General features: G+C 60.4%; 1 protein-coding gene across 2 annotated transcripts in view; it reads left to right on the top strand.

The window, feature by feature from the left end:
• Nucleotides 1-11,293: 11,293 nt before the first annotated feature.
• LOC144258705 (myosin-6) overlaps nucleotides 11,294-13,161 on the top strand; it is a 38,919-nt gene continuing 37,051 nt past the window's right edge. For both annotated transcript variants that reach the window (XM_077806909.1, XM_077806908.1), the window contains exons 1-3: nucleotides 11,294-11,494; nucleotides 11,846-11,989; nucleotides 12,923-13,079. In XM_077806909.1, coding sequence (XP_077663035.1) covers nucleotides 11,294-11,494; nucleotides 11,846-11,989; nucleotides 12,923-13,079 — 502 coding nt within the window. The remainder of the gene's footprint in view (nucleotides 11,495-11,845; nucleotides 11,990-12,922; nucleotides 13,080-13,161) is intronic.

The following is a 13,161-nucleotide window of genomic DNA, read 5'->3' as shown; positions in this document are numbered from 1 at the left end:
GGAGGGGGGTGGAGGGATGTATATCACACAGGGAGGGAGGGATGTTGTGGAGGGAGGGGGGTGGAGGGATGGATATCACACAGGGAGGGAGGGATGTTGTGGAGGGAGGGGGGTGGAGGGATGTATATCACACAGGGAGGGAGGGATGTTGTGGAGGGAGGGGTGGAGGGATGGATATCACACAGGGAGGGAGGGATGTTGTGGGGGGGGGTGGAGGGATGGATATCACACAGGGAGGGAGGGATGTTGTGGGGGGGGTGGAGGGATGGATATCACACAGGGAGGGAGGGATGTTGTGGGGGGGGTGGAGGGATGGATATCACACAGGGAGGGAGGGATGTTGTGGAGGGAGGGGGGGGATGGAGGGATGGATATCACACAGGGAGGGAGGGAAGTTGTGGAGGGAGAGTGGGGTGGAGGGATGGATATCACACAGGGAGGGAGGGATGTTGTGGGGGGGGTGGAGGGATGGATATCACACAGGGAGGGAGGGATGTTGTGGAGGGGGGGTGGAGGGATGTTGTGGAGGGGGGGTGGAGGGATGGATATCACACAGGGAGGGAGGGATGTTGTGGAGGGAGGGGGTGGAGGGATGGATATCACACAGGGAGGGAGGGATGTTGTGGAGGGAGGGGGGGTGGAGGGATGGATATCACACAGGGAAGGAGGGATGTTGTGGAGGGGGGTGGAGGGATGGATATCACACAGGGAGGGAGGGATGTTGTGGAGGGAGGGGGGTGGAGGGATGGATATCACACAGGGAGGGAGGGATGTTGTGGGGGGGGTGGAGGGATGGATATCACACAGGGAGGGAGGGATGTTGTGGAGGGAGGGGTGGTGGGATGGATATCACACAGGGAGGGAGGGATGTTGTGGAGGGGGATGGAGGGATGGATATCACACAGGGAGGGAGGGATGTTGTGGAGGGAGAGGTGGAGGGATGGATATCACACAGGGAGGGAGGGATGTTGTGGAGGGGGGTGGAGGGATGGATATCACACAGGGAGGGAGGGATGTTGTGGAGGGGGATGGAGGGATGGATATCACACAGGGAGGGAGGGATGTTGTGGAGGGAGAGGTGGAGGGATGGATATCACACAGGGAGGGAGGGATGTTGTGGGGGGGGTGGAGGGATGGATATCACACAGGGAGGGAGGGATGTTGTGGAGGGAGATGGAGGGATGGATATCACACAGGGAGGGAGGGATGTTGTGGAGGGGGGGATGGAGGGATGGATATCACACAGGGAGGGAGGGATGTTGTGGAGGGGGGTGGAGGGATGGATATCACACAGGGAGGGAGGGATGTTGTGGAGGGGGGGATGGAGGGATGGATATCACACAGGGAGGGAGGGAGGTGTTGTGGAGGGGGGGTGGAGGGATGGATATCACACAGGGAGGGAGGGATGTTGTGGAGGGAGGGGTGGAGGGATGGATATCACACAGGGAGGGAGGGATGTTGTGGAGGGGGATGGAGGGATGGATATCACACAGGGAGGGAGGGATGTTGTGGAGGGAGGGGTGGAGGGATGGATATCACACAGGGAGGGAGGGATGTTGTGGAGGGGGGTGGAGGGATGGATATGACACAGGGAGGGAGGGATGTTGTGGAGGGAGGGGGGTGGAGGGATGTATATCACACAGGGAGGGAGGGATGTTGTGGAGGGAGGGGGGTGGAGGGATGGATATCACACAGGGAGGGAGGGATGTTGTGGAGGGAGGGGGGTAGAGGGATGGATATCACACAGGGAGGGAGGGATGTTGTGGAGGGAGGGGGGGTGGAGGGATGGATATCACACAGGGAGGGAGGGATGTTGTGGAGGGGGGTGGAGGGATGGATATCACACAGGGAGGGAGGGATGTTGTGGAGGGAGGGGGATGGAGGGATGGATATCACACAGGGAGGGAGGGATGTTGTGGAGGGAGGGTGGTGGAGGGATGGATATCACACAGGGAGGGAGGGATGTTGTGGAGGGGGATGGAGGGATGGATATCACACAGGGAGGGAGGGATGTTGTGGGCGGGGTGGAGGGATGGATATCACACAGGGAGGGAGGGATGTTGTGGAGGGGGGTGGAGGGATGGATATCACACAGGGAGGGAGGGATGTTGTGGAGGGGGGGGATGGAGGGATGGATATCACACAGGGAGGGAGGGATGTTGTGGAGGGGGGATGGAGGGATGGATATCACACAGGGAGGGAGGGATGTTGTGGAGGGAGGGGTGGAGGGATGGATATCACACAGGGAGGGAGGGATGTTGTGGAGGGGGATGGAGGGATGGATATCACACAGGGAGGGAGGGATGTTGTGGAGGGGGATGGAGGGATGGATATCACACAGGGAGGGAGGGATGTTGTGGAGGGGGGGTGGAGGGATGGATATCACACAGGGAGGGAGGGATGTTGTGGAGGGAGGGGTGGAGGGATGGATATCACACAGGGAGGGAGGGATGTTGTGGAGGGGGATGGAGGGATGGATATCACACAGGGAGGGAGGGATGTTGTGGAGGGAGGGGTGGAGGGATGGATATCACACAGGGAGGGAGGGATGTTGTGGAGGGGGGTGGAGGGATGGATATGACACAGGGAGGGAGGGATGTTGTGGAGGGAGGGGGGTGGAGGGATGTATATCACACAGGGAGGGAGGGATGTTGTGGAGGGAGGGGGGTGGAGGGATGGATATCACACAGGGAGGGAGGGATGTTGTGGAGGGAGGGGGGTAGAGGGATGGATATCACACAGGGAGGGAGGGATGTTGTGGAGGGAGGGGGGGTGGAGGGATGGATATCACACAGGGAGGGAGGGATGTTGTGGAGGGGGGGTGGAGGGATGGATATCACACAGGGAGGGAGGGATGTTGTGGAGGGAGGGGGATGGAGGGATGGATATCACACAGGGAGGGAGGGATGTTGTGGAGGGAGGGTGGTGGAGGGATGGATATCACACAGGGAGGGAGGGATGTTGTGGAGGGGGATGGAGGGATGGATATCACACAGGGAGGGAGGGATGTTGTGGGCGGGGTGGAGGGATGGATATCACACAGGGAGGGAGGGATGTTGTGGAGGGGGGGTGGAGGGATGGATATCACACAGGGAGGGAGGGATGTTGTGGAGGGGGGGGATGGAGGGATGGATATCACACAGGGAGGGAGGGATGTTGTGGAGGGGGGATGGAGGGATGGATATCACACAGGGAGGGAGGGATGTTGTGGAGGGGGGATGGAGGGATGGATATCACACAGGGAGGGAGGGATGTTGTGGAGGGAGGGGTGGAGGGATGGATATCACACAGGGAGGGAGGGATGTTGTGGAGGGGGATGGAGGGATGGATATCACACAGGGAGGGAGGGATGTTGTGGAGGGGGATGGAGGGATGGATATCACACAGGGAGGGAGGGATGTTGTGGAGGGGGGGTGGAGGGATGGATATCACACAGGGAGGGAGGGATGTTGTGGAGGGGGGGATGGAGGGAGGGAGGGTGGATGGATAGAGGGAGGGAGGGATGGATGGAGGGAGGGTGGATGGATAGAGGGAGGGATAGATGGATGGAGGGAGGGAGGGTGGAGGGAGGGCGGAAGGAGGGAGCGGTGGATGGATGGAGGGAGGGAGGGATGGAAGGAGGGTGGATGGATGGAGGGAGGGAGGGTGGAGGGAGGGAGGGATGGAGGGAGAGTGGATGGAGGGATGGAGGGAGGGTGGATGGATGGATGGAGGGAGGGAGGGTGGAGGGAGGGCGGAAGGAGGGAGCGGTGGATGGATGGAGGGATGGAGGGATGGAAGGAGGGTGGATGGAGGGAGGGAGGGATGGATGGATGGAGGGAGGGAAGGAGGGTGGATGGAGGGAGGGATGGAGGGAGAGTGGATGGAGGGATGGAAGGAGGGTGGATGGAGGGAGGGAGGGAGGGTGGGAGGGAGGGCGGACGGGCGCAAACACATCCTGGATTACCGTGAGCCGGAACCGAGGGCCGGGACCCGACGGCGGGGGCAGGGGTGGAGCCGGGCAGGCTGAGGGGAGCTGGGTGCAGAGTCTGCACCTGGTTTGCTGCTGCCCCATCTGACCCTCTTCTGTGCCTCCCCCAGGCTGGGGAAGCGGAAACGCCCCCCCTCTATCTGCCCCCATGGGCCCCCTGCATCCCTCCCCCACCCCTCCATCCATCTCTCCATCAGTCTGTCCCTAGGAAGCTACAGCCTCCGAACCCCCACAGGGGCGCCCCCCAATGTCCAGACCCCAGACTGCCCCCACCTCCCGAACTCCCCCCCCCGTTCTGATGGCTGCCCCGGGGGATGACAGGGAGATGGGACCCAGGAGTCCGGGAGGAGGCTCATCAGCGTGATTCCCAGCGGAGGCTCTGTCTGTCTGTCTGTCTCCCCTCGGCCCCCCGACACCCCAGGGACCCACCTTCTTCTGCGCTGCTGTAGCCCGGACGGGACTGGATGGGGGGGCGGGGGGAGAGTCCAGCAGCTGTTAACCCTTTCCTGGCTGTGTGCCTGTTTCCCCCGCTCCCTCCTGCAGGTCCTTCCCCCCCGCCACAGGCTGGAGGGGGGAACAGCAAGTGTGGGGGGGACCCCGAGACTGGGGTCTCCTAAGCTCCCTTCCAAGGTTCACCCCTCTTGTGCCCCCCAGCCCAGCCTCCCACAATCCACCTCTGCCTCATGCAGCTGCCGTCACCCCTCCCGTTCCAGCCCCCCCCCGACATTGACTCCCCACCTGTTCTACCCTATACAACCCCTCATCGCTCTCTGGCTCTGCCCTCCCTCCTCTTCCCCCGCCCCACTGCCAGCCCCCCACATTCTCTCCCCAGCCCCCCGCCCTACACAACCCTCATTCCCTCCCCCAATCCCCCACCCCCTATGTCCTCTCCCCACCTGTCCTCCTCCTGCAGCCCCCACTTCTCCCCTCCCCCCTCAGCCCCGCCCCTTCCCCATCGCCCCAGGATCCTCCTCCCCCCCAGCTGTCACCTCCTTCACCCCTCACCAGGGAAAGTATTTCACTGACGTCAATGGAGGCGCCAACTCCAGCAGGTGAAACCCCTGTGACACCCCCCAGCCCCCATGGCCCACGGTGCCCCTCACTCCCGACCCGCAGCCCCCCCAGCCCTGCCGCTGCCCCTCACTCCCGACCCGCAGCCCCCCCCAGCCCTGCCGCTACCCCTCACTCCCCACCCGCAGCCCCCCCAGCCCTGCCGCTACCCCTCACTCCCCAACCGCAGCCCCCCCCAGCTCTGCCCCCCCAGCCCTGCCGGCGCCCCTCACTCCCGACCCGCAGCCCCCCCAGCCCTGCCGCTGCCCCTCACTCCCCACCCGCAGCCCCCCCAGCTCTGCCCCCCAGCCCTGCCGGCGCCCCTCACTCCCGACCCGCAGCCCCCCCAGCCCAGCCCAGCCCTGCCGGTGCCCCTCACTCCCCACCCGCAGCCCCCCCCAGCTCTGCCCCCCAGCCCTGCCACTGCCCCTCAGTCCCCACCCGCAGCCCCCCCAGCTCTGCCCCCCCAGCCCCTGCCGCTGCCCCTCACTCCCCACCCGCAGCCCCCCCAGCCCAGCCCAGCCCAGCCCTGCCCCCCAGCCCTCCCAGTGCCCCTCACTCCCCGCCCCGCAGCCCCCTGTCATTGCCAATGCTGTTGCAATGAGGTAGAATAGCGGGGGGCTGCGGGTGGGGAGTGGGGGGCACCGGCAGGGCGGGGGGGGGCAGGGCCGAGCTAGCGAGGGGGCTGCGGGGGAGGAGTGGGGCCCCCCCGCTGGAATCTCTCACCTCTCCCAGGGCCGCAGTTGTTCTCTCGGGGGATACACTTGACTCTGACTAAGTGGACATTGTGTCCGGGGAACAAAGCCAGCCCCTCCGCCCCCCCCCGCCCCCGCTCCCCGACGGGGCTCTCTGGGCCCTGCGATAATGAACCGCCCCCCCCCCCAGCTTCTTTTGTCTGGTGTAGCCGGACAGGCCGCCACGACCGGGGCCCCGCAGGAGACCCGTCAACAGCCGCGGGGTGAGAAGTGACAGAATTTCCATGTGCTGCCCCCCCGCCTGGTGCCCCTCACTGCCGACCCGCAGCCCCCCCCAGCCCAGCCCAGCCCTGCCCCCCCCGCCTGGTGCCCCTCACTGCCGACCCGCAGCCCCCCCCAGCCCAGCCCAGCCCTGCCCCCCCCGCCTGGTGCCCCTCACTGCCGACCCGCAGCCCCCCCCAGCCCAGCCCAGCCCTGCCCCCCCCGCCTGGTGCCCCTCACTGCCGACCCGCAGCCCCCCCCCAGCCCAGCCCAGCCCCTGCCCCCCCCGCCTGGTGCCCCTCACTGCCGACCCGCAGCCCCCACCCAGCCCAGCCCAGCCCTGCCCCCCCCGCCTGGTGCCCCTCACTGCCGACCCGCAGCCCCCCCAGCCCAGCCCAGCCCTGCCCCCCCCGCCTGGTGCCCCTCACTGCCGACCCGCAGCCCCCCCCAGCCCAGCCCAGCCCTGCCCCCCCCGCCTGGTGCCCCTCACTGCCGACCCGCAGCCCCCCCCCAGCCCAGCCCAGCCCTGCCCCCCCCGCCTGGTGCCCCTCACTGCCGACCCGCAGCCCCCCCCAGCCCAGCCCAGCCCTGCCCCCCCCCGCCTGGTGCCCCTCACTGCCGACCCGCAGCCCCCCCCAGCCCAGCCCAGCCCTGCCCCCCCCGCCTGGTGCCCCTCACTGCCGACCCGCAGCCCCCCCCAGCCCAGCCCAGCCCTGCCCCCCCCCGCCTGGTGCCCCTCACTGCCGACCCGCAGCCCGCCCCAGCCCAGCCCTGCCCCCCCCGCCTGGTGCCCCTCACTGCCGACCCGCAGCCCCCCCCAGCCCAGCCCAGCCCTGCCCCCCCCGCCTGGTGCCCCTCACTGCCGACCCGCAGCCCGCCCCAGCCCAGCCCTGCCCCCCCCGCCTGGTGCCCCTCACTCTCGACCCGCAGCCCCTGCCAGCCCCGCCCCCCCCCCCCCGGCCGGTGCATCTCCGCAGCTCCTGAGTCAACAACAGCAGCTGAGGGGAGGAAAGAGGCCCTCGGGGTGAGCGGGCCTCGCCCCAGCTGCCCCCCGGTTGCCTTTCAGCAGCCTCCCTGGGGGGCCGCGGGGGCCGGAGACCCTGGGGCTAGGGGGGGCTGGGGAGTTCGGACAAGAGACAGAACCCAGTAGGGAGCAAAGCTGAGAGGGAAGAACGACACAACTCAACCCCAACAACGACACAACTCAACAACGGCACAACTCAACCCCAACAACGACACAACGCAACCCCAACAACGACACAACTCAACAACTACACAACTCAACCCCAACAACGACACAACTCAACAACGGCACAACTCAACCCCAACAACGACACAACGCAACCCCAACAACGACACAACTCAACAACTACACAACTCAACCCCAACAACGACACAACTCAACAACGGCACAACTCAACCCCAACAACGACACAACGCAACCCCAACAACGACACAACTCAACAACTACACAACTCAACCCCAACAAAGACACAACTCAACAACTACACAACTCAATCCCCAACAACGACACAACTCAACAACTACACAACTCAACCCCCAACAACGACACAACTCAACAACGGCACAACTCAACCCCCAACAATGACACAATTCAACAACTACACAACTCAACACCCCATAGCTACCCAACTCAATCCCCCAATAGCTACGCATCTCAACCCCCAACAATGACAGAACTCAACAACTACACAGCTCAACCCCCAACAATGACACAGCTCAACAACTACACAACTCAACCCCCAATAGCTACACAACTCAACTGCGCAATAGCTACACAACTCAACACCCCAATAGCTACACAACTCAATCTCCCAACAGCTACACCACTCAACAGCTACACAACTCAACACCCCAACAGCTGCACAATTCAACAACTATACGACTCAACACCCCAACAGCTACAGGACTCAACACCCCAACAACTACACTACTCAACCCATCAACAGCGACACAACTCATCAGCCTAATAGTCACACAACTCAACACCCCAGCAACTACAGGACTGAACACCCCACAGCTGCACAACTCAACACACCAACAACTACAGGAGTCAACCGTCCAAGAGCTAAACAACTCAACACAGGAGCAATTGACACAGCAAGGAACTAACACACCAATGCACCAACTAACACAATAAACACAACTGAATGGTGAACACTCCAAACGGCAAAGCAACCAAATGCGCCAAACAACAAAACAAGTGACCAGTGACTCTGCAAACATCTGAACTCGCCCAGCAGAGACATACATTTCTAAGCAAACTCAAGCTAAACAACTGAACAAACCAACAAGTAGCTCACCAAATAAACACAGGTTTCAGAGTGACAGCCGTGTTCGCCTGTATTCGCCGAAAGAACAGGAGGACTTGTGGCATCTTAGAGACGAACCCATTTATTTGAGCATGAGCTTTGGTGAGCTCCAATAAATGGGTTCGTCTCTAAGGTGCCACAAGTCCTCCTGTTCTTTTGGCGAATACAGACTAACACAGCAAGTAACTAAACAAACACGTAACACACCAACCAATCAACAAAGCAACTAACACGCCAAACAACCAATGACTGAAACACCAACGACCATGACAAACCAAACAAACAACAAACAATGAAAGAAACAAATAACTCACCAAACAACGATCACATCAAAATGCCACAGCAAACAACCAAACTACGGCCACAGCGCACAACTAACACAACAAATAACCAGCACAGCAAACAACGAACACAGCACACAGCCAAAACCAACACAGCACACAACTAACACACTAAACAAACCACTAACACAACACACGCTAAATAATTAATGCAACAAACCTACACAAGAAACAACTAACTCAACAAATAACCAGCACAGCAAACAACGAACACAGCACACAGCCAAAAACCAACACAGCACACAACTAACACACTAAACAGACCACTAACACAACACATGCTAAATAATTAATGCAACAAACCTACACAAGAAACACTAACTCAACAAATAACCAGCACAGCAAACAACGAACACAGCACACAGCCAAAAACCAACACAGCAAACAACTAACACACTAAACAGACCACTAACACAACACACGCTAAATAATTAATGCAACAAACCTACACAAGAAGCAACTAACTCAACAAATAAACAAACACCCAACATACCAAACTAACCCAACCAACAATCCAAACCTAGCACAACCAAACAACTAACAACCAACCAAAACAACTAACACCCCAAGCTAAAAGAAACACCCAACACATGAAAACAGCTAACCCAACAATCAAAAAACCCACACACCCAACACCCAAACAGCTAACACACTACACAAACTGACGCACCCAAACAGGTTACACAACAATCAAAAAACCAACACAGCCAAACAAAACAACTAACACACCAAACAGCCAAACCATGAACACAGGGAACAGCCCAACAACTAAATAATTGAACCGACAACTGCCAGTTAAACAATTTTAACAGCAAGCAATTAATGCAACAAACACACACAACTACACAAGAGCCCGCCAAGGCAAGAAGAAACTGCCTGGAAATGACCACACACACACACACACACACAGGTCAGCCAGCAGGAAAGTGACATCTCCTAATGGAGCAACCCAGCCCCAAAGTGTCAGCTAAACAAGTCACAACTGCACTGACCCCCAAGGCCTGAAGGGCAAACAATACAGCACCCCCCACCCCCGACTCTGCAGGGAAGAGCCAGCTGGCTAGCTGGAGGGGTGTGAGGGGAGGTGGATGGACGCGTCGAAGAGAGGGGCGTCGGGGGAGATGGGTGGAAAGCTGGGAGAGGGGCAGAAAGGGAGGGATGGGGGGGGTCTGGGGAGACAGAGGGGTCCAGGGCGGATGGAGGGATGAGGTGTGGAGGGATCAATACAATGGGAACTAGGTTTTGCCGCTAGCCACCGAACCGAATGAAACAAAGGAGGGCCCTGCGGTGTGATGCGTGTGAGGGGACTGGGGGCCCCTGGTATCACACGGCCCTGAGCCTTTCAGCCCGGGACCCCCACCACCACCAGGGGTTTATTCCTTTTGATGTTAATTCTTATCACAATAATAACACCAGACAGAATTGGCTGACTTGACTTCTGTGTCACCCAGATGGGGAGCCAGGACTCCTGGGTTCTCTTCCCGGCTCTTGGGCGGGTGTGGGGTCTGGCGGTTAGAGCAGGGGGGGCTGGGATCCAGGACTCCTGGTTCCCTCCCTGGCTTTGGAAGGGGTCCAGTGGGCCCAGAGCCCTGCAGAGCAGAGAAGGGGGGTGGGGGAGAGAGAGAGTGAGAAACTTTCCAGCACTCGGATCTTTCAGGACACCCCCGCCCTCAAAAAAAGATGAAAATACGCAGGAGAAACAGGCGAGGCAGGACAATGGGAGGGGAGATGAGATTTCTGTCTCTCTCCCACTTCTCTCTGACAGCCCCCCCCCCTCCTTATCAGCCTCTGGACCCTCCCAGCCTCTCTCTGGATGCGCCCCGGGGGGGGGGACAGAGGCGGGGGAGGGGGGTCTGCGGACTGAGCCGCTCCATTCATGGGCACGTTCACACCGGCTCCTGGCCCGTCACTCGCCGGGTGGGGGGAGCAGGGGGCTATAAAGGGGGGCGAGGGCCCCGGGTGACACAGATCGCATCAGGGCTCCAGCTGCCCCACCTGTCTCTGGTGAGATTGCGGGGCCAGGTCACCCCGTAGGAGGAGGGAGAGCTGGGGAGGGGGAGGATGGGGTGGGAAAGAGGGGGAGAGTGGGGGGTGGGCAGGGAAGGCTCTGAGTGTGGGTAGCTGGGGCTGGGAGATAGCGGGGAGGGACACTGCCTTGAGGGAGTGGGGGGCGGGAGGTGGGAAGGGGGTTAGGCAGGGTGCAGGAGGGGGCATGGGTGGGATGGGGGGATTGTTGGGGGGTTGAGGAGAGGCAGGGTGGGGAAGATGGGGAGGGGGTTTGGAGAGGGGGCTTGAGGTGACTCTAAACTGCCCCCCATCTCTTTCTCGCTCCCCCCCCAGGTCTTTCCAGTCTCTCCTGTGAAACTCTAATTAGGTGAGTCTCTCACACACAGAGAAGGGGAAGGGGATTTAGGTGGGGCAGGCGGGACCCCAGGGCTGGGAGTGCGGGAGGCAGCGGGGGCGCTCTGCCCAGGATGGGGCGGGCCTTGGCAGCACAGGGAGGTTCCCAGGGCTGGGAGTGAGGGGAGCCCAGCAGGGGGCACTATCTCTGAGCTGGTGGGGGCTCTGACAGTGCAGGGGGGAGCCCACCAGGGGAGGGGGCACTCTCACTGTCCGGCTCTCTCCCCCCTCCCCCATCCCAGCATGGGTGATGCCCACATGGCCGAGTTCGGGGCGGCTGCCCCCTACCTGCGGAAGTCAGACAAGGAGCGCCTGGAGGCACAGACCCGGATCTTCGACATCCGCAGCGAGTGCTTCGTGCCCGACGAGAAGGAGGAGTTCGTCAAGGGAAAGATCGTCAGCCGGGATGCGGGGAAGGTGACCGTCGAGACCGAGAACCGCAAGGTGAGGCCGGGGATATCGGAGTCGGGGGGCAGGTGGGTGAGGTCGGGGGGGTAGGGACAGTGAGGAGCCAGAGGTCAAAAGGGAGGCTAGGGGTAGGGATGGTGAGAGGTCAGAGGTCAAAGGGGAAGATGGGGCAAGGGATATTAGAGACTGCAGTCAGGGGCTAGAGGGGAGGACAGGCTGTGGGGCACCAGGGGTTAGGGGTTAAAGGCCAAATAAGGGGAGGAGGCTCAAAGAAACAGAGATGGGTGGTGCTGGTCTGACCTCACAGCTTGCAGGACGGCAGGGTGCGGTTGGGTGGAGGTAGCACCACCCCCCATTCCCTCCCCATGACTCTCTCTTCCTGCCCAGACGGTGACGGTGAAGGAGTCGGACATCCACCAGCAGAACCCGCCAAAGTTCGACAAGATCGAGGACATGGCCATGCTGACGTTCCTGCACGAGCCGGCCGTGCTTTACAACCTCAAGGAGCGATACGCTGCCTGGATGATCTACGTGAGTCTGGGGGGTCCCCTGCAGTCCCCTCGTTCCCCCACACCCACTTTGCTGGGGTACCCATAGGGTGGGGGAGCTCCTGGGGTCTCCACCCTGCATTATGCCCCTCTGGGAGTTGCAGTCTTCTAGATCAGGGGGAGATTCATCTCCTTCCTAGAACAGGGGGAGTAGCCTGCTGTTCTAGATCAGGGTGGCATCATCTGCCATTCTACATCAGGGGAATTCCCTCCTGTTCTAGAATGAGAGGGGTGTTCTTGAACCTGTTCTAGACCATGGGGGTCACCAGCTCCTTGTTAGATTGGGGGTCTGGTGGTGTCATCCCCTGATCTAGATCAGAGAAGAGACCATCGCTCCCATTCTAGATCAGAGAGTGAGCATTGTCTCCTGTTATAATTCCTCCCCAATATATCAAGTCCTGTTCTAGATCAAAGGACGTGACATCGTCTTCCTTTCTGGCATCTCATGTTCTAGATCAGGGGAGGGTTATTGTCTTCTAATCTAGATAAAGGAAGGAGTGTTTTCTTCCATTCTTGATGGGTGGGGCTTGTCTGTAGTTCTATATTGGTGAAACAGGTATGTCTCTGGATCTAGATCAGGGAAGGGGTGTTTTATCCCATTCTAGATGGGGGCATTGTCTCCCATTCTAGACTGGGGAGACGGATGGGCCTCTGCTTCTAGATCAGGGAAGGGGCATCATGTCCAGTTCTATACCGGAGACAGTGCATCATCTCCCATTCTAGATCAAGAAGGGAAGGTGTCACCTGTTCTAGAACAGAGGAGGGAGGCTGCTCCATAGAACTGACCCTCTCCATCAGTTCTCACTCAGTCTAGGGTAGGTTCTCAATCTCTTTACCATGGGCCTTCTCCTGCTGCTCTGACTCTTCTCTCTGGCTCTCTCTCCATCCTTCCCCCTGTCCTGTTCCCCCTCTCCAGACCTACTCAGGACTGTTCTGCGTGACAGTCAATCCCTACAAGTGGTTGCCAGTCTATAATGCGGAGGTGGTGGCTGCTTACAGGGGCAAGAAGAGAAGTGAAGCCCCGCCCCACATCTTCTCCATTTCTGACAGCGCCTACCAGAACATGCTAACGGGTAGGGATCTAACCCTATCCTTAACTATACCCCTAACTATAATTATAATCCTAACCTTAACCCTACCCCAGCCATAACCATA

Source organism: Eretmochelys imbricata, unplaced genomic scaffold (assembly GCF_965152235.1).
Source record: "Eretmochelys imbricata isolate rEreImb1 unplaced genomic scaffold, rEreImb1.hap1 Scaffold_35, whole genome shotgun sequence".
NCBI classification, from domain to species: Eukaryota; Metazoa; Chordata; order Testudines; family Cheloniidae; genus Eretmochelys; species Eretmochelys imbricata.
This window is presented reverse-complemented; position numbering and strand designations above follow the sequence as displayed.